This window comes from Meleagris gallopavo, chromosome 2 (genome assembly GCF_000146605.3).
Source record: "Meleagris gallopavo isolate NT-WF06-2002-E0010 breed Aviagen turkey brand Nicholas breeding stock chromosome 2, Turkey_5.1, whole genome shotgun sequence".
Classification (NCBI taxonomy): Eukaryota; Metazoa; Chordata; class Aves; order Galliformes; family Phasianidae; genus Meleagris; species Meleagris gallopavo.
The window spans coordinates 67,841,364-67,869,175 of NC_015012.2; the positions used below are offsets into that span (position 1 = coordinate 67,841,364).

Here is a 27,812-nt window from a genome sequence, read left to right on the forward strand (position 1 = left end):
GTCCCAGGGCGGGCTGCTTGGTTCGTTAATCTTAAAAGCGGCCCAAGGAACCAGTTCCTTGCTTCGTTATTCGTTTCGGTGCACGCGCGCTTTGGGCTAAAACAAAGCTTGGAGGCGTTGGTAGAAAGCGGGGCTACAGGCGGCAGCTGCGGCCGCATCCGGCGGGGCCGTGCCGTGCCTCTACGGGCGGTGTCAGCCCAGGGCGGGCAGCGCGGCTGCGGTGCGGTGCGGTGCGGTGCTGGCATCGGGCTGCCGTGGCTGTGAGCCCGCGGGAGGCGCTCCTCGCAGGTGTGCGTTCTTGTTCGCTGCGCAGAGTGAAAATGCGGCGAAGTTTGGCGGGATTAAGGTGCAGGGGAAGAGTAATTTCTGTAGTTGCCGACGTTTAACCGAAGTGAACTTGCCCTAAAGAGCATATGGAAAGGAAGCATTTCTTATAGCGCTTTTCCATTCGCACCTACTTCGTTATGAAAAGGAAAATGGTGCCTCGAACGAGTGTCCTCTAGGAAGTGCACGGTGAGAGCTGGCTGCTCCGTGCGTCCCGTATCAAGTCGGCAAGCCTCCTGCACAGCTTCTCCAAATCCCTTTTGGAAGGCATCTGAGGTTTTGGGGACCTTTGAGAATGGATTTCGAAAGTCTGGCCATGTATAAAGATGTTCTGAGCACAGGAAAATGCGACAGCGAACTCAGCTGGAGTCTTCAGTTCTGAAAATGTGTTACTGTAACTCTTCACAAGTGTCATGCACGTAAGAAAAATTGGTTAGACTTTCCTGCTAGCTGTGCTAATTTCTGATAGATTTAGTATTGCAGTAGCACTGAGTTTGTTCAGTGTTAAGCTGTTCCTTTTTTCTCAGGTTAGCCAGCTGGCTTGAGCCATCAGTCAGTATATCTAAACCTATACGAAAGAAAAATTATTTGGTAATTAAAAAGTATTCTTTTAATTATCTTGTACTACGAAACTGTGCTACAACACTTATGTTTCAGTTGATACTACTTCCACCCTTTTCTCCACTGTGGTTTGGCATTGTACTTTCATCTTTGATATTAACACAGAGTCCAGTGCTGTACCAGGACAGTTTCTCAGGGGAAATAACCCTACGTCGAAGTTGTTCAGGGCTGATTCTGCTCTTCTAAAGCAGGTTTTTAGCTCATGCTGCAACATGATGTTGGAGGTGAAGACTAAAGAACTGGATCTAAAAATCAGAGTTCTCACTTTTGACGTCCTGACATTAATTGTGGGTAACACTTTTAGGGCAGTCAACTTCCCAGCTCTTTCCAGTATGGCTAGGGTCAAATGTAATCAGTATCAAATGTAATCATATGAAGACTTCAAGATGTTAGCTTATAGAAGATAGACGTGTCTAGATTTAGCTTCCCAGGTTGTAATTTAGGCAGCTAAATAGGTGGTGCAGATGCTCAGAAGCACTGAACATCCCCTTGTTACAGCTGTGGATGCTCTACTGACAAAGATGTCCATTAGCTTGGTCAGTGCATGCTAGAGAAACCCTTCTGTTGTGCTGCTTTATGACCATGGAATTATAGAATATCCCAAGTAGGAAGGGACCCAGAAGAAGCCATTGAGTCCAACTGCTGGCTCTATGCAGGACCATCCAAAAATCAGACCGACTGAGGGCGTTGCCCAGATGCTCCTTGAGACTGGCAGATTGAGGCCATGACCACTGCCATGAGCATCCTGTGCCAGTATCTGACCACCCTCTGGTGAAGAACCTTATCTTGATCCCCAGGCTGGATCATGACACTGGAACCTGTGATTTGCAAGAGCAGAATGAATGTCATGGGCCATGAGTCTTCAAATGTGCGAGGTGTTCCAAGCAAGCCTTAGGAGAGCAGGGCATCCTCTGTTCTCTTGTATGCACTGTAAAATGTTACATCCTGATGATTGGTAGCAACTCAGCGTAAAGCATGTTCAGGCCTTTGTGAGTGACTGATGCAGGAATCAGGGGAGGAGAACGAGCTCTTAAGAACAGAAATAAGAGAATGTGAGAATCCTTCTTTGTTTTTTTTTTTGGCTCAAAGCTTGCTTCCTGAGGTATTTTGTGATAAGACTCTGATTTGTTGAGGAGGCAAGTGATGGGTGCTACCGTGTGACAATCGACATCACTTTGGGAACATTTGAAAGCCCCTTCCTCCAGAGCTGCTTGCCTTCGGAAGAGAGTGCTCAGGAGTGTTTACAGGCAGAAGATCTGGCCTGTGACTAAATAGCTCCAGCTTGGTATGGGAAAATTGGGGAATGATACCATCGTGTCCTGTGACAAACAGGGTGCAAGTGGGCATCCCTGCTCCCTCTTATCTGCTGGCAAGGCCCCGAAGGTGGGAACAAAGGAGTTTCTGCTGAGATCCCAGAGCCAGAAGCTGCCACTCCAAGGAGAGCTGACTGCACCACTTTGGATTTGAGCTGTCACTCCAAAGGCAGCTGAGTCGACCGCTTTGAAAGCACTGAAAAGGGGCCATCATCGCCATGGTCACCGTTGTTGTTGCCATCCTTGTCACCAACAGAAGAACAATGCCTGACGACCCACCACTACTGAAGATCAGTGACTGAACTACCAACCATGCTGGATCCATGGTGGTCACTATCTCCCTCTTGCTGCCCACAAAGACTCCTTGTTTCTTCTTTCCTATCTTTTCTATTGCCCTCCTTCCCTTCTCCATTACCCTAATTCATAATAAGTGTCCGTCCTCCCTTTCCCCATCTCCCTAATTAAGATTTATAATAAACTGGTCAGACCAACACTTGAACCGTTGTTTCTTAATCTCATGCCGGGTATACAGATATTAAAAGAAGCTCATTTCCCTCCTATAAATTGGAGCAAGACAGAGAACTATGGTGTTTTTTTGATTGTTGGTTTTGTTTTGTAAGAATTAGATACTTTTTTCCTTGAGAACCATTTCAGTGCAGGGACAGTGTACACCATGTGCTTGCAGTGTTTGATCCTGCAAAATGTCTCTGTGTGTTCTGTAGCATGCCTTATCTGTGACACGCTCTGAGCAACTGACAGCTGTAACAGCTATGAGATGGTCGAATTTTCCTTCCTGGTATCTTTCTCCCCACTGCTTTAAAAAGGGGGTGAAGAGACTTAATTTTGAGACATTGCCTAACTTGCTTAAGTCTTGCACACAAGTTGACTGGGGGAAGTTGGAGTATGGATGGCACTGAAGCAACATTAAGTGTTGAAGAGGTTCTTAGTGCAAAAGCAAACAAACAAAAAAAAGCCTATATATTTTTAATTTAGGAGTCATGTTATTTTTTAATTCTCTTATTTTCCTCTGGAGTTCTGCAGAGTCCTGCAAGGTTGCTTATAGGCAGATGAAGTGGTTTCCCTGGAGGACTTCGTCATAACTCACCAGCCTGAGTGTCTTGTTTGTTTTTTGCATTCTCTGGTTAATTAATGCTAAATAATATGTTGCTTAGGAGACCCCAAATGATCCTGCAGGAGAGCCAGATGTGTTAAGGCTCTTTTCTTTTTTTTTTTTTTCTTAAATATCAAGGAAACAGCATTGTTCCTCCCCTAGGAACTACCAGTCCTTGTTTAGAAGAAGAGCTCTGTGTGTTTTAAGGTAACCTTACACTGAAAAACCCTTTTTTGCTCTGAAGTCTTATGCAGGTTAATTTCCCCTTGTGATCTATTGGCTTTGTGATCTTGGAGCCATTCAGTAAATTGGAGACTAAAAAGGTGATTTTTATTTGTGTAGGACATGGAGGAATACCCTGCATGTTTCACTGAGCAATGTGAGTTATAGTAGCTAGTGTTCAAACAATGTTGTTTATGCATGGCTTCCAAAATTTGAAGTAGACCATTCTTGAAGCTTAACACTTAGGTGAAAAAGAGAGAGTAAAGTTACTGAACTGTTTAGGTCTAGGTTGCCCTTCAAAAGCATTTTTCCATGAATGTTTCAGTTTACTGTGTTTGTTTTGGTTGTTTTTTTCTGTCTTCTCTTTGTAGGATTCTTCAAGATGGATACTACAGCAATCAGCCCACTCACTCCACTAGGCATTATTCCAGACTTAAAAAATGCCACTTCTGTGCCTTTCAATGAGACTGCTTGTGAAAACTGGAAGGAGATCCATCATCTTGTTTTCCATGTGGCAAATATTTGTTTTGCAGCTGGCCTGGTTATTCCAACGACTCTGAACCTTCATATGATTTTTCTGCGAGGTTTGCTCTCCATAGGTAGGTGACTTCTTATGGAGAAGTTTGCACCTTGCCTGTGGCAGAAACAGGGGAGTATTACAGGGGCATCTCCAGGTCAGAGTGAAATTCCATAATGTATCCATGTACTCTGTGTTCTGCTGAAGTTGTTTTTGCTGAAGGTAAAGACCATTCTGACCTGGACAGATATTTTCCAGTATGGTTATTTATCTCAAAATTTCACAGAGATGCAGTTTACAACTTCAAAACTACCTAGATGTTGACTTAAAAACAAGTGTGCTGCATTTACTTTAAATTTCTCTAGCTGCTTAAAATTAATTGAATTCCAAATTGCAGTGAAATCCTTATATCTTAAAGACCTTACCTTTTAGGCTTCAAGTAAATGCTGGGACTATGCATTGACTGACGCTCTGGCCTAATAAATCATCTATAATAAGTAAGGTTTTCTTTGGAGAGCTTTGAACCATAGGTTTTCTTGTATTTTGAACAGATACAGAATAAAAATCTGTTACGACGAGATGGCAACTGGAAGCAAAGTTAATCTGTGGGCAGCAGAAGATCTGGTCCCTATGGATATTTGTCCTCTGCTGTGTCACTCCATTGTGGAGTGACTCCACAGTGTCACTCCTCCAGGCTTAGTGTCCTCATTTCTTCCTACTTTAATCTAGCAGCTGATCAAGAGCCATCACATGTTGATTTTTCTGATCCATATGTACGTGCTGCCTGGCCAGACACCCATACAGAATACTGAGTTCATATTCAGCATTACCTTCAGGGAAAGACAGGAAAAGGAAACTTAATTACATATCTGATCCCTTTTCTTCTGCATGAAGATTAAGGGAAAATATATCTGTCTACATCCATCTCTATTGGATATGGCTGAATTTGGCCAGTTGTTTCACATTTATCTGCAGGGGGCTCACTGATGCATAACCTATCATCAGTTAAGTACTGTCTTTGTAGGCTAAAAATAACATCCCTGATCATTAAGCATGCCTTATCTTGTAAAACAATTGTCATTATTCAAAACAAAGTAACTGAAAAAGAATAAGCATTTGAAAATTTCTCTTTGATGTCACACCAGAGGATGCTAGTTTCTGCTGTGACTTTGTCAAAATACAGAGATGATGCAGCTTCCCTTTCATTTTCAAAAATATCTGTGCACGACTTCAGGAGTGTACAGCTCCCTAGTTAGACGTAAATGTCTCTGATGCGGATAATGAACATTTGTTTCTAGGCCATTGTTTGTCTAATTAATGCACTAATCAAGTTTTGTAAGCTGCTTTTTCTATGTGATTTTTTTAGTAAAGGCCGTCGTGGGCTGCACCTTTCTGCAGTCCCCATTCCCTTCCTGAATTCTTGTTGGTTCAGTATTGTAGCCTTGTATGGCAGGACTGCAGACCCAGTGCCTCTTGATGGCATGGTAGTCATTTCTCATGCACTGATTCACAGAGCCTAACTATAGTAAAACTTTTGGGTGTATTTGCACTCAGTGGACAAGCTCTTGATGATTTTTATAAGAGAATGTGTTTATTAGCCAGTGAAAGTGAATTTCCTTTTTTAATTTTTTACAGGATGTGCATTGTTCATCATTTGGGCTACACTCTACCGTTGTGCCTTGGACATAATGATCTGGAATTCTGTGTTTTTGGTGGTCAACCTTTTACACTTCATATACCTAGTATATAAAAGAAGACCGGTACGTACATCAGCTACATTGCACAAGCAGTCTAATAAGATGCAAGAAAAAGAAAGTTTTGACCATATTTGCTGGACAAACCTATCACTGAATTCTGCAGGAGTTGTTCTGAATTAAGTCAACCAACAACTTCAGTAAGGATCCAGGCCATTAGAATGCTGCTAGTCAGTCTCATTCAGTACATATTTTCTTGAAATCCATATTCTTGAAAAGTGATTTGACTTCAGAAGTTACTATTGGCTGTTTTTTGTTTTTTTTTCTGATAGTAAGGAAAAAATTACTTCTTGTAAATGTATATGCACACTGATCTCCTGAAACAAAAGTCTTACTAAGATATTTAAAATTGAGCATTCTAGAACTGTAATTGATTAAACTAAGGAATTTGGGAGGGACAAAACTTTCCTATCTGATTTTTTTTTTTTTTAAAGTCGTAAACAGCCTCTGTGATGGGAAGGAGACTGGTAAATTGGAAGCATCCAAATAGACTCTTACTTCAGTATTTATGAATGACCTTCATACTCATCACTTTGCACACAAGTGTGCTAATCCATGTTTTTACTGTCATGTTCTTTTAAAATGCAAATAAAAGATGAGATTCTGCTGTTGTTCTTAAAAGGAAACAACGAAGTAGAATCTTCTTGCCCTTTCCTCATCTTACGCATTCTTTTAGCTCATTTATTGTATTCGTTGAGTTTTGAGAGTCATGGCTGAGAATTTTGCAACTCCCTTCGTTGCCTTCAAAAGGGTGCATTAAAATACCTCCCTTCAAATGCACCGTAATTATATATTTGAAATACATACCAAAACCAGAGGATACTTTTGCCCTGCCTTCAGCTAAATGTATATCCAATAGAAAGGTATTTTGTTTTTATTATTCATCCAGAGTTGCATTCTGTCTCTGCAAAATGATGAGCAACCCAACCTTCTGCTGGTATATGCATGTCAAAACTAGGTAACGTGTAATATAATATTTGCTATTACATACCACTCAAATTTTAATGAAGTGCTAAGTGTTCCAAGTGTTAGTATTACATTCTGTGGTCTGCAAAGTCTAAGGCATATGGATTTGTAACATGAAGATTACAGGAATACGTGGTGTCAGATTGTCAGGTTTTGAGCAGAATAACCTTTTACTTAAAATCGAATGCTTTCCAGAAGTGTTTAACATTTGATACAACAGAACTGCTGGAAATAATCTCTTTACCACATCAAGGTGGAGAGTTGGAGAGGAAACCTAGATTCAGCAAAGGCAAGCCCAGAGTCCCATACCTGGGGAGGAATAACTGCGTGCATCAGTACGGGTTAGGAGCTAAAAAGACAGGTTAACTGTTGGAAAGCAGCTCTGCAGAGAAGGACCTGATGTCCCAATGGACAACAGGTTGACCATGAACTAGCAGTGTGCTCTTGTGGCCAAGAGGGCCAGTGATATCCTAGGATGCATTAAAAGGATGTGGCTAGCAGGTTGAGGAAGGTTCTTCTCTCCCTCCACTTTGCCCTGGTGAGGGGTCACCCCTTCCTTTCCCATATGGGCAGAATGTGACATGAGGTCCATCTGGAGTACTGTGTCCAGTTCTGGGCTCCTCAGTTTAAAAAAATAAAATAAAATACAAAAAATGCAGGGAACTTCTAGAGGGTCCAGTGGAGATTGTTTAACAGTGAACTTTGTAGATGTGCACACTCAACTTCCAAAATACTTGTAGCAGTGAATCTTAAGCACTCAGTTGGCATTGTTACCCATGGTTCCATACTCTGGGTCTTGACCAGATCTAGAGAATGAAATGAGGGATCTTGCTGGAATCATATTCTGTATGAAGCCTTTGTAAACACTTCTGCTGAGAGTGACATTAGTGCCGGAAGAGTCGTCTTCAAACAAATGTCAGTACAGTTGACTTTAAGAATGAATGACAACCTCTTGACATTCTCTATAATCTTGGATAGAGATCAAATTAAAATCTTGAAACCATTACCACCTGTGCCTTTAGTAAATCTTTAGTGCCTTCAATCTTATTCAATATTGAACCACTTTCTAAAGACAGAAGCGTGCAGGAAACAGCAATGTTAAAATGTAGGAGGAGTATCAAATACTTGTAATGGGGAGGTGCTCTATGTAGGCATCAGCTGTTTTCTTAGGTAGTCTCTGTCACATTCTGATACTGAAGTACTGCATAGTTCATTCCAGAAATGGAAGGCCTCTTAAATGAAGCATCTAATACTCGAGTCTAACAATTAAGAGCACTTTCAAAGAGCACAAATAATTACTTGTGGTTTCTACTTCTGAGGCAGTAGGTTTACTTTATGAAAGAGGAATGAGGAGTTGGAGTCACCTTGTTTCTTTCTATCTACAAGTTACACATTCAGCTTAAGCTAGTTGTCCAGTGTAATTCAACCCACCTACTAACAGCTGCTGGGAGGTGTGATACTGCCATCCCTCTCCTTTGGCTTGAGAATAAGTCTGTACAGCTATTGTCAACTACTAACCTGTGTTTATGTAGTAGTTTGATTGTATTTCCTTGCTGTCTTGTAGCAGTATAAGGAAGAAGTGAAATAACTTAATGCTTATCTAAACTGTACTGGGATCTGTGGTCTGGTTCTCAGGAATTTTGTGCTCTTACCACCGCTGCAGGTGTGGTGCTATGGTTTGTCAGTATCTCTGGAAATGGAACTCTGCGTTCTTAGTAAATTATGTGAATTTAAACAATGGTGGAAATTGCATGGAAACAGGGTAGCATCCCAGACAATGTATGAATCACTTTGTTACAGGCTATGAGCAACAGGGTTACTTGAAGTGATGTGTGATAGTCACACATCTTTTTAGCTGTTTGACATATTCTATTTACTGTGAACTCTAAGGCAGTTTAAGTGTTTTTCTACAGAAAGCTGGAAAATGCCTAAAAAGGAAGAAAATTATTAGGAACTGATTTTGAATGAGTTTTTTTTCTTTCTGCTTCTGTTTTATTGCCCATCTCAAAATCAATTTTATTTAGTCATCCTCACAAATTACATTTTTAAGGAAAGAAAAGAATGGAAGAATAATTACAAGCTAGCGATATTACAAAATGAATAATTAATATTTCCAGTTGTTAAATATTTATTTTATTAAATGGAGCATGCAAAATGCAGTGAGTTTCTTTTCTGACTAGAAGATTATTTCTGTGGGTTTGATTCCTTGGAGCTTTACAGATTTGGCTTTTTTAGTCTGAGTGGAAGCTGAAGGATTCTAGTCAGTGTCTGTACAGAGCTCTGACTTGGAGCTTTGGCAGGATCCCAGAATATTTCAACCACTGCTGAACAAAACATCACACCTCCCCATATGGCTCATTTGGAATATGACCCATGAGCATGACTGGAGAAGCAGTCAGCTATGCACGTGAAGGGTGAATAGTCTGTTACAAGCAAGACTATCTGAAGTGTATCTCCACTGCTCTACCTGATCAATCTTTAGGAAAGTAGGTGTGCCTTCTTCCTCTTGTAAGTGTTAAATGTTAGAGGAAGATCATCAATTTGGAATTGTGTACTCAGTTAAGGGAATGATCAGCATTCTAGGGCCAAATCCTCTCCGCATGCATTGTTTTGGATTCGGGAGTCTTGGGAGCTGCTTGTGTTCATCTGAGGAAGGAATTTGTCTCTCTTTGAGTTGCAGTGGTGATGGATAGACAGAGGTACAAATTAAATTGATATGTCTATTAAGAATGAGGGAGTTCCTCAAGGTTGTGGGGAAAATAAATTGCCTAATGTCATGTGTATGTGGAACGTACTTTGAAATAATACAGTTCAGGACAGTCACCAGCATCAGATACATGGGCATAATGGAAGGAGTCCAGCAGAGGGCTATGATGAAGAAGAGACTGCAGCCTATGAGGAGAGGCTGGGAGAGCTGGGACTGCTCAGCCTGGAGAAGAGAAAACTCAGAGATCTCATCAGTGTGTACATATATTGAAGAAGAAGGTTTTTTTTATTTTGTTACATGGATTCCCAGCGAGGACAGAGCCAGACACTTTTCAGTGGAGCCTGGTATGGGGGCAAGAGCTAATGGGCACAAAATGAAACAGGGGAGGTAATATCTGAGCACCAGGAACCACTTTCTACTGTGCAAGTGGCAGAGCGTTTGTCCAGGTTGCCCAGAGAGGTGGTTGAATCTCCATCCTTCACAGTTTGCACAAGGTACTGGGTGGTGTTGCTCAAGGTGGTCCTGCTTGAGCAGAGACTTGGACAGGATGATCTCAAGAAGTCTCTTCCAACCTGAGACATTCTATGATTCTTTGACTTTATTGCTAATACTGTGTGAACAGTTGTATTCCAGTCATCCTTTTCACTGTCCTGGCAGCTTTTCTGTGGCATGTATATTCTTTGGTAGTATAGGAAAAGGGAATCCATGTAACAAAATAATAAGTAATGAAATAAATCCAGTGAAATGTTTTGAGGAGACAGTAAGTCACATTTGATTGAAGCGTATGTATGAACAGATCAAAAAAGTAAGTGAACAAAACCTGAACATTTTAAAATATTTGTGGGTGGTAAGTGTTCACAAAGTTAATAGTAAGTTTTGCTGTGTATAATGAAAAGAAAGTTTCAGAAGTTCCTGCAGGAGTTTTTTAATTTAAGCCTTTGAAAACAGGTATTGTTGTCTGTTTTGCAGTAAGGCTGTATAAAAATTTCAGTGGGTTATAACCATTATTTCATTATGCATCATTTTTTGGGTAGAAGGTAACGTCTACAGGTTTGGGATACTGTTTTGTTAAACTTTTATGGAAAATGGAGTCTGCAAAGACCATTTTGTGATGTCATGAAGTAGTAATGTCAAGGTCACCTAAGCAGCTTTATCTCTTCCTGTGTAGAAATTTAGTAGGTAACTGTATACTGTTTCTGTGGGATGAACCCACCATCTCTGCCTACGTGTTTGTCAGTTCCAAAGCAATTGCCATGGGGTTCAGTTGCCTATGTGTGAGATGGGTGGCATCCAGTAGCTGAGGCCATGGTGGTATCCTTCAAATATGGTTCCACAAATCTGTAAAGCTTCTGCTTCAGCTCAATTTGTTCTAGATGTAAGTAAAGGTTAAATGTCATGAATTTTCCAAAAACTTTCATTATGCTTGATTCACTGTTCAGCACTCAGATGTAATTCTACCAGAACAGGGAGAGTTTTTGATGTGAAATATAAAACTATTAGGGCTGAAGATTAATATTTTTTTGCCCTAAAATAGTTTTCTGGGGAGGAAATTGTGTGTACTTCAGAGTTTGAATTCATTGTGAGCCTTAGTCCAGAGACTCTTGGTCATTTTGGACTGCATCCTACTCCAAGTATAGAATACTCAGAAATTTCTCAGTTTGCTCTGTTTGCTACCATGAGCTGAAAATTGACTCCTGGACTTCGGTGTTGCTTTATTCTCCCTTATTTTTAATATGGAAATACAAAAATTATCTAAATAAATAATCTGGAAGAATAGATTCCAAGTCTAAACTTTGGAATATTCTCATTTGTTGGAGTGGTAACTTGCTTTCTTCTTTTTCTACCATTTTTCTTTCTTGCTTTCCTTTTTTTTTTTTTTTGTTTCTATTTGTTATCTTTTCATAATCTGGTGCTTATTTCTAATTTGTTTCTTCAAGCAGCCTCTGCTTTAGGGAATGCCAGGATTCTGTCCTATTCCCTGCTGCCTTCATTCAGGAAAGATCTCCAGGCTTGGCATTTCAGCCAGCTTCCTTTCCTTCACTGCTGCTGCATGAATTTGGGTGGGCTCCCAGATGTGGGATGTTCAGCTGATAGTAGTATTTTTCTACCTCAACACATGTGTTGTAATGATGGATTTGTTTTATAGGATTCATAGTCCTGTTTTTCTGCTGCAGGTAAGCCAAGAAGTAAGGGATGAAAGATTCCCAGGAAAGCCCAAGAGATGGCCAAAATGAGTTGTGGGCATGGTGTGGGAAGTACAGGCAATCTCATTATTTTCCTGTGTAAATCTGGTGCAAGTTCTATTCACTGCTAGATCAGAAGTCTCAAAAGATTCCATGTGCTTGTTTTACCATACTTTTTATATGAAATGTGTGTTCCTAAAGCACCAGATTGCTGGAGTTGCTAGTTGTAGCTAAGGTTTTGGTCACCCAGTCATAGGCAGCATTGTAGATAGATGTCACATTTACCAGTTATTTTCTTGCCTAAACAGAAGGAATACAAAGATGTTACTCAGATTTAGCAGCTAAAGCATGCATGTAGTATTACCCTTTCTTGGCTAGACTGTCTCTTTGTATTGATGTCTTTTGTGTTTGCATTCTAGATCAAGATAGAGAAGGAGCTCAGCAGCCTGTACAAGAGAATGTTTGAACCACTCCATGTGCCTCCAGAGCTATTCCAGAGATTAACTGGGCAATTCTGCAACATTCAGACTTTGAAGGCAGGTCAAGCTTATGCTGCAGAGGATAAAACATCAGTTGATGACAGGCTAAGCATCCTACTGAAGGGGAAGTAGGTGCTATAAAGCTTCTTATGAGTTGTGTGGTGGTTGAATTCATGAGAAAGTTGGTGGATATTTGTGTTTTTTTAAAACATTTTTTTAAATGTTACTATTTGTTGCATGTTATGGTCTATCACCACATAGTATACATCCATATGCTATCTTTGGTACTCTTCAAATGGCTGTGATGTCTCTTAATGCAAAAACATTGTGCCTCCATGCGTGTGTGCAGCCATATTGATTTTAATGGGGATTACATTCTTATAACACCAAAGAGTCTTCCAGAGCAAACAAGAAGTTCGTTCTAGTGTTAGGTGTCTAAGATTTTTCCTCAGTGCATTCTCAGGTTTTAAGGTTTAAAAAGTACTGTGCATGAGGGAAGGAGAAAATAACCATCCATTAGGCTTTAAACCAAGAGACCTGTTGAAGTTGGTTCATTGCACTTTGTACATGCAGACAGAAAGGGGAAGGTGCGTTGCTCAGACCTAGCTGGCAGACCCAAATGAGAAAGGGTAAAATAAATTACCATGTCCAGGCTGTGATCTTGAGGTTCTCGCTAAGTTATGCCCAAAATTTTAAGCAGCCTCCGTACAGATGTCAGGTTTCATCACTTTTCTTCAAAGTCATTAGCAGCTCATTCCTGAAACTAGTTATCTAAAGGAAGCCTGATTCTGATTTGGATCTAGAGCATCACGCTTCAGACCTTTTTTCCTTTTTAACAGTTGTGTTTTGGGGCTGCACACCACATCAGGCAACCAGAATTGGCTGTTAACCTTACATCTGGATTTGGTGGATGTTCAGGCAGAAAGTAGGTTGACTCCAAGTCCAGAAGATGTACATACTTTAGTCTGTTGCCTTCTGCATTACCATTGTCAGTAATCATACTCAATTGTAATAAAATAAGTCAACCTCCGTAGTTCTGAATTGATGTTTCACACTTTTTTATTTCCAGAATGAAGGTTTCTTATCGAGGGCATTTTCTGCATAATATTTACCCCTGTGCCTTTATAGATTCACCTGAATTTCGATCAACTCAGATGAACCGGGGTGAAAAATTCCAGGTACGCTTTGGCTTAAATGTCACTGGATGTGAACTAATGAGACAATTAAAAAAATAATCATAATAATAACCAAGACAAAGCAAAACCCAAACACAACACACACAAACTCAGAGAAAACAAATAAACAAAACTGACAGCAATAAACCCGAAATAATTTCAGGAAATACTGAACTGTTTGGTTTGTGTAATTTTGCTGGCTTTCTAATACTGGTGTCTGATGCTGGACCACGTCAGGAATAACTTTTAAAATGAAATGCTGCAAAACAGTATTATGATGGTGTTTACTGTCTGTCTTTTCTTGTTGTTCTCTTTCATTTTACTGTTTGCAAGCTTATTTTGTGCTGTAGGATTATTTGAGACAACTGATTTATAGGTGAGAGTTTTGCTGAGGTAAGTGATGATGTGAGCAGTCTCGTTGCTAGTTCAAAAACAGAATAGGAAAATTAATAATGGTGTAATGTAATTACTAAATTCATTACTAAAATGAAAGATTTAAAAAATGCAGGAACTAATCATTTGAAAGTTGTTAAAACAGCATGAATTGAAAGAGGTAGCACTGTTTAGAATTAAAATATTCCTAGAGGAACAACAAGAGTATGTATCTTTAGAGGTGGTACAATAGGAGTATATATCTCTAGTGATGTAATTATACTAGAATGTTAATGAGTATATTATACACTAGTTTGTGGTAAAGATACTACTTAGAGAGGGTTTTTTTTTTTTTTCATATAGCAAGAGGTAAACAGTGATTTCAGTACTTTTCCTCAATTGCGTGTGTCATATTGACTGCCTGTGGCTGGACTGGATACGTCCCTGCTGATATTGTGGCAAAGGAGGAGAGAGGAAGAGCAGGGCAGAATCTAAAATCAGTGATTGATGTAACATGTTCCAGTCAAGCAGCAGGCTTACTGCCAAAGGGAGATAGTTGTCAGGACATATTCATTTCATGGCAGCGAGGTGTCCGGCAGTGCTGTACCCCTCTTGATACCATCTATTTCTCCATTAATTACTAAATGTGAATCAGTTCTGCTGAAGGGAAAAGACTCACACCCCTCGTTGTGCCTGCCTGGAAAACTATTGCAGTCTTGGTGCTTTGTGCGTCCTTCACTTGTGAGGTTTGCTTGCAGTTTGCTATGACACAAATGTTCTTGGCAGCACCATCAACACAGGATGAAAATTTCGTCCTAGGGACTCCATCTGCTGGCAATGATGCCAAGTTCTTCCCAAGTTGATATTCCTCTGTCACAGACTGTAAAGTTAAAACCCGAGAGTATGTGACAATTTTCCATTTTATCTTAGGCTTGATATATATATGTATGTGTGTGTGAGTGTGTGTATTTATATTATATGTGTCTGTGTGTGTGTGTGTATAAATACTTTTGATAGTTTGTGATAGGACAGTTCATAAATTCTTCTGAATTCCTATTGCAAAGCATGCTGTTGCAACATCCAAGAGCTGATTTCTGTCTGCCACTGCCCTCCTCTGGCATAGCTGGACAAGTCTGACCAGGAATTTGTAGGTGTTATAGCTTACCTCATTGGCTGCAGCCATCCACAGCAGAATTGTCAGTACCTAAGCCAATGGGTCCCTGGTCTAAGTGCAAGGAGGTAGTGCTTGTGAGGTAGAAGAGAAAAAGGCATGATGTTTTGTTTTTTACCATATCCTTTTTTAAACTCTTTCATGGAAACCTTTAGCTTGCACCAGTTCTTCCTACTTGGGCACAGACACGTGAACTAAAACCAAGAAGCATGCAGGCCTGTTGGGATGTGTCGTCAGTACAGGACTGACTCTGTATATAAATCTATTCTAACATAAATGTTTGCTGTTTTGGACTTCTGAGAGATTTCCCGTTCATGTTATCTCCCTCTGGATTTCTTGAAAAACAAACTGGTCTGTTTATCAGATAAAATCTGATAGTGATAACCATCTGAGAAGATTTAAATTTGTAAATACAATTTTCTAAGGGATATCAAAAAGTTATATGGCTTTAAATTTATTTTAACTAGAGACACAAATGGAATGGTAGCACTTAATTGCAAGCAAAAGAGAAGGGCTAATTCTGTGTTTTCTCAGGTCACCATTATTGCAGATGATAATTGCAAGTTCCTTTGCTGGTCCAGAGAAAGACTGACATACTTTCTGGAAACTGAGCCATTTCTTTATGAAATCTTTAAGTATCTTATTGGCAAAGATATTACAAATAAACTCTATTCATTGAATGACCCAACCTTAAATGACAAGGTAAGCAACTGCAGTTTCATTTTGAAATTTACACACAAGTAAATGTATCATTGCTTCAACTTTAAAGACTACTTTTTTTTTTTTTTTAATCTGCCACTATTGGCTGCTGAATTCGTATTTGTTGCCTTTTAGTGCCAAAGTGTGTGTCAGTGCAGTGTTTTTTGTCAGTCATTGATACTGGTGGTTGTTAGAACTGTCATGTGCAAGAAAGGTGAATAGCAGATTCTGAACAAACTGGCTAATCAGCTGGTGGACATGGTGCCCAGCAGGTAAAAGGTGCTTCTTCCTGGATATCTTCTCTTACTAATAAATGGGTACCTTTGTACAAAGAGGCTTCAGGATATTTTTAAAAGAACTCCCCTGCTGGAATCAAACAGCTGCATTAATACATCTTGCCAAGAAGAATAACATTATAGTGTGTTTGCAGGTTGTAAATATAAGGGGGAAAAAGGAAATGTTGGGTTGATAGTCACTGGGAAAAGACATGAAATCTGTATAAATACCTTTGCTAAGGACTCTGACTGTAACTCATTCTTCTTTGAACGCAGAGGAAGTGTGTTTTAGGTGTCATGGTAAGTGGCCTATTTGTAGTCGTGGATATATTGATTATCTTACTTTACTTTCATTTTGTCTCCTTCCATGGTTACAGGGCTTTTCAACACTTGCAAGGGATGCCTCTCGGCTGCTGGTAGTGGGTTTTTTTATTATTTATGTACTGGCTGGAGGATTCTCATACATAATTTATTTGAAGAACTTTCACCATCATTTATGAAAAGCTTGGAAAATGTTAATATACTGTTTTCATATTCTGTATTTATTAACTTGCACTGACTCAAAGCAAAAATCCTTATCAGATTGCCCATATATAAATATATGTTAAATAGTTATTTCTGCAAAGTTATGAATTTACTGGAAAAAGATCCAAAAGGAGTGGCTGCCACTGCTTCTTTACATGTGAAGCCTACTGATATATTTTGTGATGTATTTATGATTAATTAGATACTGAAAGCTTTCTGAATTTTTTCGGTAGGCTATAGAAAGAGAAAAATAAAGGAGTGTTGGAAGGACAGTTGTTAAAGCACTGCTTGTTCTGCCTTCTGGTTAAGGACATACAGAATTATACTGGACACTGAAACAGAGGGTTACCCTGTCTTGCAATTAGATCCTCAAAACTATTTAAGGTCCTTGTTTTCATTGATCGTCTGAGGTTGTAAGTCTTACTAATGCAAGAAGATAAGTAATCTAGCAGGAATATACCATCTATGATCTACATCTTACAAAATATGTGGTTAACTTCTTTTTTGGAGGGGGGATGGTGAAAGGATGGCAAGAAAACAGGAGCGAGATGTACTGTATTAAAAATAAAAAATGCTTGTGTAGAAGGTCATTTCTGGAGTATGGCAGTACAAACATGTAGCAACATGCTTCCTTTGTGCTCTATGGGTTGCATTCAGCCAGCATCTCCTAGGTGACTGCTGTTTCCCACGTTCTTTATCAATTTTCTTTTTTTTTTTTTCTCATCTTTTTTCTTTTTTTATTTCCTATTTATTTTCTGTTCTCTCTACCTTTCTCTCTACTTATCTGCCCCATTTCTTTCATTCTCTTCTTTTCTTTTTAGTGTGTGGATGACTCCAGGTACACTAGGATGTTGTTACTGTGCCTGGTGTACGAAGTTATCCACAACGCACTTGTGTTGCTGACATCTGGCACAGCAGAACTGTAGCAGTAGTATTTCTTGATAATACCACATGGGATACTCAGTGTAAGATTTTAATTTGTTGACTTTTTTTTTTTTTAAGTGAAAGGTCCTTATCATACCTGCCAAATACTAAATCCTTGTGTTGCTGACAGGTATTGCTGTCATCATGTGGCAGTCCTCACTATTCAAAATGCTTCTTCTGATCGATGTTCAGTTGTATCTGCAGAGCCTGGAAAGTCAAATAGATGCCCAGCCCATCAGGCTAGGTGAGATCAGGGCTGAAAGGGACTTTCAGGTTCTTCATTTACCCTGTCTGTGTTTGTCCCTATAAGGTTCAAATATGGCTTCATAACATGCAGGTGTGTCAGTATGAGCAAAGTTCCTTTTAACTTTATTCCAGCCAACAGCAGCTTGGAGTTATTTATACACTGAGTATATATTTCATTCACAAGTCATTTAGAAGAGATCACACAAATATACATAAGACTGTGAAGCCAAATAGCTGTATATTTCTTCATTAAATGATATTTTCACTTTAGTTTGCAGCAACTCCTTAATTTTAGAGAAAGTAGTTGCATGAAAGACTCATCTAACTGATGCATCACAAAGACTTAGGAAACAATACTTCTACATGAAATGAAGTGGTAATTCTTGACTGTTAAATTTCAATAGAATTGAGTTATACATTATGCATTTGTCATGCACATTGTACCTTTCAGGTACACGTGTCTTTCTGACTCTTAATAATACCTAATGAGATGCAATGTATTGTTTCATATAAATGTGCTATAAGATATCTCAGAGCACTCCAAGTAAATGCATTGTGTGACCATTACTCTCTATGCAAAGACATTGGGATTTTGCATTTTATTTGTTTTCATCAGAATCAAAAGCCAGTTCGTTAGGTAAAATGTCATGAAAGCCCTACATGATTGCCAATAGTACCTTAGTGATGAATTGCCAGATAATAAAAAGAAATTTGTCTGTAGGAAAATACCTGAAAAGTCTGTACAAAGAAGAATTAAAAGTGAATAATTCATGGCTGTTGATGTTCTAATTCCAGTGTATTACTGGCATCTTGTATCTGCATTAAATCAATTTACACTGCATAGAATCTTTCACTGTTTCTTGATTCAAAGTCACAGCTGAGACCAGACTGTCAACTACAGAAGAAATAGCTATTTTCTGTTTTAATTTTTAATTTACTTGATCCCTTTTCTTATTTATTTTTTTAAGGCCTCAAAAAAGATTGATCGGCAGCCAAGTCTTTGCTCACAGCTCTCTGTGATGCAGATGAGGAACAGTATGGCCAGTACCAGTGACAGCGAGGATGGCTTGCAGATGTTTCTTCGCGGGACTTCCTCTTCATCTTCTCTTCGTGAGTGCTCAAAAATAGCTCATACCAGTTTTGAACACAGGTTGATCACTGAAGATGGTTGTAGAACTTCTGCTGTCTTCAGTGGAAGCAGAGTTTAGCTGGTGAGATGCTGCTGTGAACCAGTCAAGTGTAGGGAACTGACAGAAGGGAATCTATAAATGCGTAATGCTAACTGAAGCTACTTTATGTAGACAGTGGAAAAAGCAACATGTACTGTAATCCTTTGCAGTATAATGTGGATGTATAGATATAATATGGAATGTTTACAGCAGTGGAGCAAAACTGTGTGAATGCACAGTACCTGTCACAGTAGTATCTCCTTTGGTCTGTGGCTGGTACTTGTAGAAATTAAAAACCGCTTACCCTCATCAGCGGGGTGCTCTGCATTTCCTCTGAGGCAGTTTGTGTTGGCAGCATCTGGAGAGGGATGGTGCACAACTAATTTTGAGGCCACCTGGAAAATCTCCAAATGTGCTGCCAGGCTCTACTTCCTTGTGCTTTGTATGTTGGGATCAGTACAGAACAAAGTGAGGGAAGCTACGTCTGACCTTTAGCTTCCAATCTTGGAATTGATTCCTTTAGAGAATCCTTTTAAACAATTCTTTCTAGGCTTTTGATCTTGTTTACTTTTAATTTTCCCAAATCTAAATTTTAACAATAGTCTGAACTCCAGAAAGCAGCTTTTAAAAACAGCAACAATAACAGCATAACAGAAGATGCTCAATTGTCTCTTTTGCCATAAGCTGTTTAGCAATTATAAAGGGTCACATAGTATTATTTACTTTGATTCAGGGAATATTTTTTTTCTTGGGTAGTTAGAATTTAGATGTATGAGGAAAAGAATCACTGGCAGTTATTTATTGTGGCTAAATTCTGCTGAAGTTAAGGAAAAAAGAAAGTACTTTACCATGTAACTGTTCCATTGTGTTCCTCACAGCTCTCACCCAAGAGCTCCTGCAGACCTGGGGGGCCTACCTGTTTTCACTCCTTACATTTAGTCTGCATTCCCAGAGAAATGGAAGCAAAAGCTCTGCTAGTGTTTCACCCTGCTAGAATGTCTAGGGTGACAGCTGCTATATATAGTTGTTAAGGGCTGGTGAAAACTCCAGTGTTATTTTCATGTCTCCTCAGCTTCCTAAAAGAACATTTAGAATCACAGTACAGTTGAGTTGGAAGGGACCTCTGGATCAAGTCCAGCACCATGCTCAAAGTGAGGTCAGCTATAGCAGGTTGCCTGTGGCCATATTCGATCAAGCTTACAATATTTTCAAGGTTGAACATCCTACGCCTTCTCTGAGCAACCCATTCCAGTACCTTCCCACCCTCGTGGTGAAAAACATTTCCCTTACTGCAGCTTATGATTGTTGTCCCTTGTTCTTTAATGCATGCCTCTGAGAAGAATCTGACTCTCTTCTTTTTGCTGTTCTGTTAGGTAGATGGAGACAACAGAAGGGTTCTCTGTGAGTCCTCTATTTGTAAGGCTGAGCACACCGAGTTCTCACAGTTTCTCCGTGTATGCCATGTGCTGCAGCCTGACCACCTTGGTTATTTTCACTGTACTCTCTAGTATGTCCATGTCTTTCTTGTACAGGGGAGCTCAAAACTGGACTCCAGATCCAGACGAATAACCATTTTCTTTGATATGTTGGCTGTGCTTTGGCTAATACAGCACAATTTATGAATCTTCACTGCAGAGGCACACTGCTGACTTGTATTTGGTTTGGTGTCCACCAGGATCCCAGGTCTGTTTCTGAAATGTTGCTTTACAAACAGTTAGTGCCCAACCTGTAATGCTGTTTTAGCTTGTAGTGTCTCAGGTGCAGGAATTTGACTCTGTAGAAGCTCATGTCATTTGTCCAGCTTCTGAATGCCCCATCGGACTGGCAGCTCTATCCTCTGGGATATGGTTTCCCTCTTTATGTGGCTGTCGTGAATGAATTGGCAAGAGTGCTTTCTGTTTCATCAACCTGGTCATTAACAAAGATATGCTGAAGTTTATGTGCCTTGGTGCTGACTTGTGAGGGGAATTGCTGGTAAGCAGCTGCCAGCTGGATTTTGTACTGCTGTTCACTATCCTGTGATTTCAGCAATCTTAGCAGTTTACACCCATGCTGTAGTCCAGTCTGTTTCTCAGCAATTTCACTGGATGGATTTGATGGCAAGCTGCTTGGGGCCTTGCTATGATCCAACATTCACTACATTCTATCCACAGGGCCAGTCATGTCACCACAGAAGGTGGTCAGGTTGATGGGGTACAGTCTGAACCTGGTAAATTCCATGGTGGCTGTTCCCAGCGATGTTCCTGCCCTTCATATGTTTTGAGACAGCTTCCAGGAATATAGGCTCCAGAATCTTTCTAGGAACTTCAGACTAGGCTGACAGAACAGTGGTTCCCTGGATCATCTCCTTGTCCTTTTTGAAAATGGATGTGACATTTGCCTTTTTCCTCTATCTGATTGCTGTGACCTTTCAAAGGTGATAGAGGGGGGTCTCGTAATTCCTTCAGCCACCCTTAGTGCTCATGGATGCAGAACAGGAAGTTCCGAAGTCTCTTGTGTGGCTTGTTGGCTTTAGTGGCCCCTAACTCAGTCCAACTCCTATAAGTAAAGTATCAGTCTCCCAGTTTCTGCCACTGCACTTGCAGACTTGGGTAGCCTCAGGACAAACTTACCAGTTTAAAAACTGAGCCAAAAAAGATGTGGATTGTCTCAGCCTTTTCCATCTGCTTTCTCCCTGGATCCTGTGCCCCTCTGAGCCATGACCTCCTAGTTTCCCTGGTCTTCCTTTTGTTGCCAGTGTGTTTGGAGAAGCTCTTGTTGTCTTTCACTAGATCCAAGCCCAGCTGAGCTTTGGCTTTCCCAGTTCCATCTCTGCATGTGTGGGCCACGTTTCTGTATTTTTCCTGAGCTCATCCTTGCTCTCACTTTGTATGTGTGTCTGAGCTCTGTCAGAATTTTCCTGTTCCTCTGTGACAGCCTTCTGCCACGCTTGCTCAACTTTCTGCACTTGGGAATCAACTGTCCTTGTGTTCTGAGGAAGGTGTCCTTGAAGATCAGCCAGCCGTTGTTGGGTCCCTTTGCCCTTGCAGACTGTGGCCCCATTGTTTCTGCCAAGTAGATCCCTGACTAAGCTGCAGTCCACTGTCCTCAAGTCTAGGGCTGTAACTCTCCTATTTGTCTGCACAGCTCTCTTAGTATCTTTAAAATCCACCAGCTTCTGGAAGATGCAACCAAGGTTACTGTCAGCCTTCACCTCCCTGATGGGTTCTTCCTTGTTCGCCAGTGACAGGTCCAGCAGAGCAGCTCCCCTAACCGGCTCATCGATCGCTCCTGCAAGAAAACTGTCTACTACAGTCTCCAGAAACCTCCTGGCCTACTCGTGCCTGGCCCTGCTGCCACCAGACATGGGTAGTCAGAGCTCCCAAGTATCCAGGCCTTCAACTGTGAGACATCATCCAGCTATCTGAAGAGGCTTCCATCTACTTGCTCTTCTTGTTCAGGAAGCAGATACCTGCTGTGAAGTTTCCTTTGTTGGTCTGTTCTCTGATCTTTACCCATAAGCTCTCAGCTGGCTTTTCACCTGTTTCAAGACAAAGCTCCATGGCACTGAAGCTGGTTCTTTGCATAGAAGGCACTTAAATTGGCACTCTCAGAAGCCGAAAAGAAATTGTAAATAGATATTTGTACAATTAGCTGGATTTAAAATTCTCTTTCAGGCCTAGAAGCAGAACACTTACACCAGTATTTCAGCTTTGGGAGAAAGTAATCTAAATGCTTGACATTTCCACCTGTAATTACATTAATTCCTGAGATGCACCCATTCTTAGCAAGTACTTGTTAAAAGCACTTTTCTGTTGTATGTCTCCTGGTTTGTGTATCGTATTTTTCTGGTGTGTGGTGCGTGCGTTCCTCAAGAGAGAGATGGAAATTTCTTAGATGTTCAGAAAACAACAGTTGGCTGTGCCACTGCCATCACATCACTGGCAACAAGAGGTGTGATAGCAGCCTCTGGAGTACAATGTTTCTCTTATGTCTGGGGAGGCAGGGGGGATTACTCATCGTGCAGTGTAAAAGGCACTTCAGGAAAAGCTATCAATTCATTCTTTGCAATTTGATTAATGTCTTTTGACTCCTGCAGTTGATAAAAGATGTTTTACCTGACTAAATCATAACGCTTTATTTTTTCTTTTTGCCAAAATAACTTGTTAGTTTGTTTTTCTTGTAATGCTGTTGCCCAATGATGGGTTTGCTACCAAGGTGAGCTCTGTCTGAAGATCTGTACTGACTTCGTGCTGTGCCTATGTATGTACTTTTTTTCAGATTGCAGGCAAAGCTGAAGAAAAAAGCTGCTATTTACCTTCCCACTGTTCTGTTTTCAAAAACCTTCACACAGCATAGTCAGCCTTTTTTCATGTATGTTTTTTAATTTTCAGTATGAGGTACATACAGAGGCCCCAGTGCTGTGTTCACCTGAATTCTCCTGCAATCATGCACTAATGTCTTAACAACAAACAAACAAATAAAAAAAGACAGAATATTCAGTGAGGAACATATGGAAATGACAGCTGTATTTCTTTTAGAAGAAGAAGCAACAAATGAGAGAAGTGCAGCGTACAGAAGTTCTGCACAGTTTCTGTCTTGCCATTGCTGGATGATCAAGTGTGTGGACAGATGCTTCCCTTTACAGATATGATATTTGACTACTACAACTAAAACGGATCTTATTCTCTTAACTTCCATGTTCTTGAAAAAGTGAACATTTATTATTTTGTATAATCCAAACAATTATGCTTTTAGCTGTTCTGAAAATTACCAACTGACTCATTTCATAAAGAAACTGATGTAAGGCTATTTACAAAGTGCTTAGCAGTGAAAGATTGAAAAATTCTAAGTAATTGGCCACATACTGCAGTTACTAACAAAACTGTGTTTTAAATGTAATTAATTAAGAAACCCAACTAACTGTTTGCTTTTATATTAAGGAAATAACCAACACGAGTTCTGTAATGCTTACGGAGTGAGTCGTTTGCAGCATGATGCTTTCTGTTGATAACATCACATTAACTCAGCAAGCGTCCTCCAAAAGGTATTAATGTGAGCTTTGTGTATTATGGTACATGTGCTTGACATACATGATCCATCTGTATGTAACTTGTTAATAAGTGAAGTTGATTTATCTCTTTTTCCAAAGTATGTGATAAGCAGAAGTAGTTAAACTCAATCAGAAGGACAGATTCAGCTGGCTTTCAGTCTTTTAAAAACATTTTAGTACTGAGTTCTGTTCAGTAAATCTATTGCTTGATAGTCATACTTACTAATGATATAGTTAGCTTCTTTTTGTAGAATCACAGAATGGCCTGGGTTGAAAAGGACCACAATGATCATCTAGTTTCAACTCCCCTGCTATGTGCAGGGTCACCAACCACCAGACCGGGCTGCCCAGAGCCACATCCAGCCTGGCCTTGAATGCCTCCAGGGATGGGGCATCCACAACCTCCTTGGGCCACCTGTTCCAGTGCGTCACCACCCTCTGCGTGAAAAACTTCTTCCTAATATGTAACCTAAACCTCCCCTGTCTCAGTTCAAAACCATTTCCCTTTGTCCACTATCACTATCCACCCTTGTAAACAGCCATTCCCCCTCCTGTTCATATGCTCCCTTCAAGTACTGGAAGGCCACAGCGAGGTCTCCCCAGAGCCTTCGCTTCTCCAAGCTAAGTAAGCCCAGTTCCCTCAACCTTTCTTCATAGGAGAGGTGCTCCAGCCCTGCAGCACTTGTTTTAGATCACTCAAAGTTGCTGATCTATGAATCTGAATTTGTAAATTTCTGAGCTAAGCAGGAACATGTTGTTTAGATAGTATGTTTATCGGCCTTTTCTCACTGTGTGCTTGTCATGTTGACCCAGCTGGTGGTTTATAGCAAAATTGGGTTTCCTAGGAAATAGCATTTTAATAGGTGTTTGAGTTTAGCACCTCAGGAGAGTGCAGGAGCAGTGTATGGAAGGCCTGCCTTTGAGATCTGGTTCAGTCTCAAACTTCTGTTCAGCACTGGGTGAAGGCATGAACAGGCAAGGTTTTGTGGTGTGGAAAATATGGGCATGGCGTTCAACCAAACAGCATTAGCTCTGATACTGGAGTCCTGCTTGTCAGTTACAGCTTCTTTCTTTCGACTTCTGAGAAGTAAGCACTTAAAAACAAAACCATTTTGAAAATTGCAATAAATTAATCTATGAAATAGAAAAAAGAAAGTTGAAGCTATAATCCAGCATTTTCAGGCATCCTTTCACCTTTGAGTGTAATCTGTTAGTCTCCTAACAAAGTCAGTGCTACAGCTGGACTTTGGATTCAGACAGCTAACTGATGTGGTCATTACATGTTTAGGATGTAAAAGCCCATTTGTGTAGAAAGGAGTGCTTAACAGTTCCAGTTCTTAAAATTGTGTGAGTAACCCTTTATCATGCCAGTAAAATAGCGTTTTGAATGCTAGAATAAATTACTAATACACGTTTAACATAAAAATTCCAGAAAGCTAAACAGCATTTGTGTGAATGTGACTTAAAAATGTGATACCATAACACTTGCTGGTCTTGCCTGTGGCAAGGATTTTTTGTTCTTTGTGTGAAATATGCTGCAGAAAGAAGTCCTTCCTCGTCGGCCTCCTCAGCAGAGCGCTTTGCTGTGTGCCCTTTTTTATGTAGTGAGAGCAACCCTGACTGATTGTGTGATAGCTATTAGTACTTTTTGCAGAAAATTTGCATTTGTAAATTGTATGCAGGTGATCAATCAGGCAGGACCACTGCCTCTTGCCCTTCTGAAATGGTGTTTCAGAGATTTCCCTACTCTTTTTGGTCGTTGGTAGCTGTTCAGCTGCCTACAGCCTAGGGCAGTTGGGGCTGAGATCATGTAGCCGTCTGAGGTTAGCCAGCAAATGTAACAGTTGTTTCATGGTGAGAGCAAGCATGCAGATGTATGGAACTTCTGTATGTAGGCAACCAGTCCTAGCGTCCTTTAGGAGAAAAATGTGAAGTCTGGGAAGAAAACTCTCTTCATTGTGGTGTCAGAAAGCGGCATTCCTTTATTCCTCACAATATCTACTGAGCAACTTGACAAAACGAGCTCACTGTCTCAGACTCAGGTTCTACATTTGAACAGCTAAGACATATGTATGCAAATGTACTGCATATGTATTCATGATTTTCCAAGAACTCAATAATATATGCTTACGTCCCTCTGGGAGTGTGCAGAAGCACCTGCCTGTGGTCTTCGACCACTTACTTTCTCCCTGTTTTTACATCATCAGCTTCATCACAGAGACTTCTAGCTGACCTGTAGCTGTTTTTCCCCAGTTTGGCAAACTTTTTTTGGCTTGCTAAGCCGTAATGAGCAACTTTCTATCTTAGTGCACTCTAATCCAAAACAATATATGAGAAATCTGAGGAAGAGGACCTTGCACCTGGTAAATGCAAAGATAAAAGTAGTCTATTATGGTTCCAGTGCTTCTTGTGAAGCAGAATTATTGAGAGAAACAAGGCTATTCATGCAAGTTGAGATAAACACGGCTGTGCACACACCAAGCAAAGTTGAAATGGAAAGATTTAGAACTAGCACTCATTGATTACTTTTGCTAAACAGGTATATTGGTTTTTAAACTGATACATTGCTAAACAAACTAGCCTGTATCAAATCTAACAATAAGAAAATGGTTCTCAAGAACACCAAGGTGTCATCTCACGCAGTCAGGATTTGCACTGAAGCTTGCAGTGGCTGTAGGATTTAAACTCTGAAAGTGTTCCTGGTGCATGTCAGCTTGGCTGTCCTGCACCTAGGATTTCTTCGTGCCTGTGGCAAAATAAAAAAAAAGAAACCTTCAATCATAAAATCCTCTTATGAGAGTATTAGACAAGGATCATCAGAGTCTGTACTCTGTATTACAGATCGGTATGAATAGCAAGTATGTATTGTTAAATTAATTGCTAATTTCTTTGGCACTGTGGCAGGCCCAGGCCGGACATCACCCTACCTGAGAACTTCAGCAAAGATGAAGCCAATAGAAGAAAGTGTTGAAGATGATGTCTTTGAAGCACCGTCAGCTGAAAAGCTGGAGCTGCGGCGGCTGCCTTGAACGAATCTGTCATCTCATGTGTAAGAGCTTGTACAAAGCTGCAGGGAGAGAGAAAGGAGTCTGGAAGCTAAGAACATCTTTCTGTCTTTGAATTTACCACACCATGTGTCAGTGGCTCCTAGACAGAAATGTCACACTTTTACTTCTAAATAAAGAAATAAATATACCTGTGTCAGTTTTGTTTCTGTTCTCTGGATGTGGATATTTGTTTTGTTTTTATTCCAGCTCTTGATGTTATACATTTAGAGTCCAGTGGCTCACTGGCCTGAGTGTAGAGATGGAGTATCTCAAGGTTCATTTCCCTAAGTTTTTAGCACGTTAGTGCTTTGCAGTGGGAGATGTTTAAACTATGTTACCAAAGTTGTGGTTTCTTTTAGGTACCATCATTGTTGTAAGCCTCCTGTGACACAGTACCTACTATTCTGTGTAATTGGTAGGTATTTGCTTCTAGTTCTGGCACTTCCTAACCTGACAGCTTGACTCCACAGTTGTAATAATGACTTTTTTTATTATTTTGTCAAAATATTTATATGTATGGAATCATTAAGGTTGTAAAAGACCACTAAGATCATCTGGTCCAACCGTCGACCCATCACCACAATGCTCACTAAATCATTGATGTGTTTCCTGAAAATGTAATGTTGCCTCAAACCTTAACTACTTCTGTAGGTAAGTATATTAATACTGAAGCCTTGGTTGCTTTTTTTTGTTGTTGTTGCTTTGGTTTGTTTTTTTGTTTTGTTTTGTTCTTTTTTTTTTCCACAAGAGAAGGTCAAAGTCTAATGAAATTGCATGCAAGCTGTGCAGCCCATTGGTACCAAATGTACATCTCTTTACAAGGCTGTGATGTTTCCAGTGCCTCTTGAGGGAAGGATGCCCACTGTCATCTCTTGATTTACTTTCTTAAGATGAGCAAAACAGTACACTTTTACTTAAGCTTGTCCATGGGATGATTGATTTGTTCTGGCTTAATCTTTGCACCCAGCAATATGTGACGT

At 40.2% G+C, this 27,812-nt stretch overlaps 1 protein-coding gene across 3 annotated transcripts; it reads left to right on the top strand.

Moving 5' to 3' along the window:
• Window positions 1-3,962: 3,962 nt before the first annotated feature.
• Window positions 3,963-26,989, top strand: BVES (blood vessel epicardial substance). Of its 3 annotated transcripts, XM_019613077.1 has the most exons (8): window positions 3,963-4,190; window positions 5,744-5,868; window positions 12,138-12,325; window positions 13,267-13,375; window positions 15,450-15,617; window positions 18,553-18,694; window positions 23,676-23,779; window positions 26,690-26,777. In XM_019613077.1, the coding sequence occupies exons 1-7, from the start codon at window positions 3,974-3,976 to the stop codon at window positions 23,741-23,743; spliced, it is 1,017 nt and encodes a 338-aa protein (XP_019468622.1). In that variant the 5' UTR covers window positions 3,963-3,973; the 3' UTR covers window positions 23,744-23,779; window positions 26,690-26,777. The 3 variants fall into 3 exon arrangements, with proteins under 3 accessions (XP_019468622.1, XP_031408382.1, XP_019468623.1); XM_031552522.1 differs by lacking the exon at window positions 23,676-23,779 and having other exon boundaries at window positions 26,690-26,989; XM_019613078.1 differs by lacking the exons at window positions 23,676-23,779; window positions 26,690-26,777 and adding an exon at window positions 21,977-23,669.
• The last annotated feature ends 823 nt before the right edge of the window (window positions 26,990-27,812 follow it).

Excerpts from the sequence above, each read along its gene's own strand:
- BVES (XM_031552522.1), top strand. The coding sequence starts at position 3,974 with ATGGATACTACAGCAATCAGCCCACTCACTCCACTAGGCATTATTCCA. Across the intron at positions 12,326-13,266 it reads AGCATCCTACTGAAGGGGAA|AATGAAGGTTTCTTATCGAG; the intron begins GTAGGTGCTATA and ends TTTTATTTCCAG. Across the intron at positions 18,695-26,689 it reads TTCCTCTTCATCTTCTCTTC|GCCCAGGCCGGACATCACCC; the intron begins GTGAGTGCTCAA and ends GCACTGTGGCAG.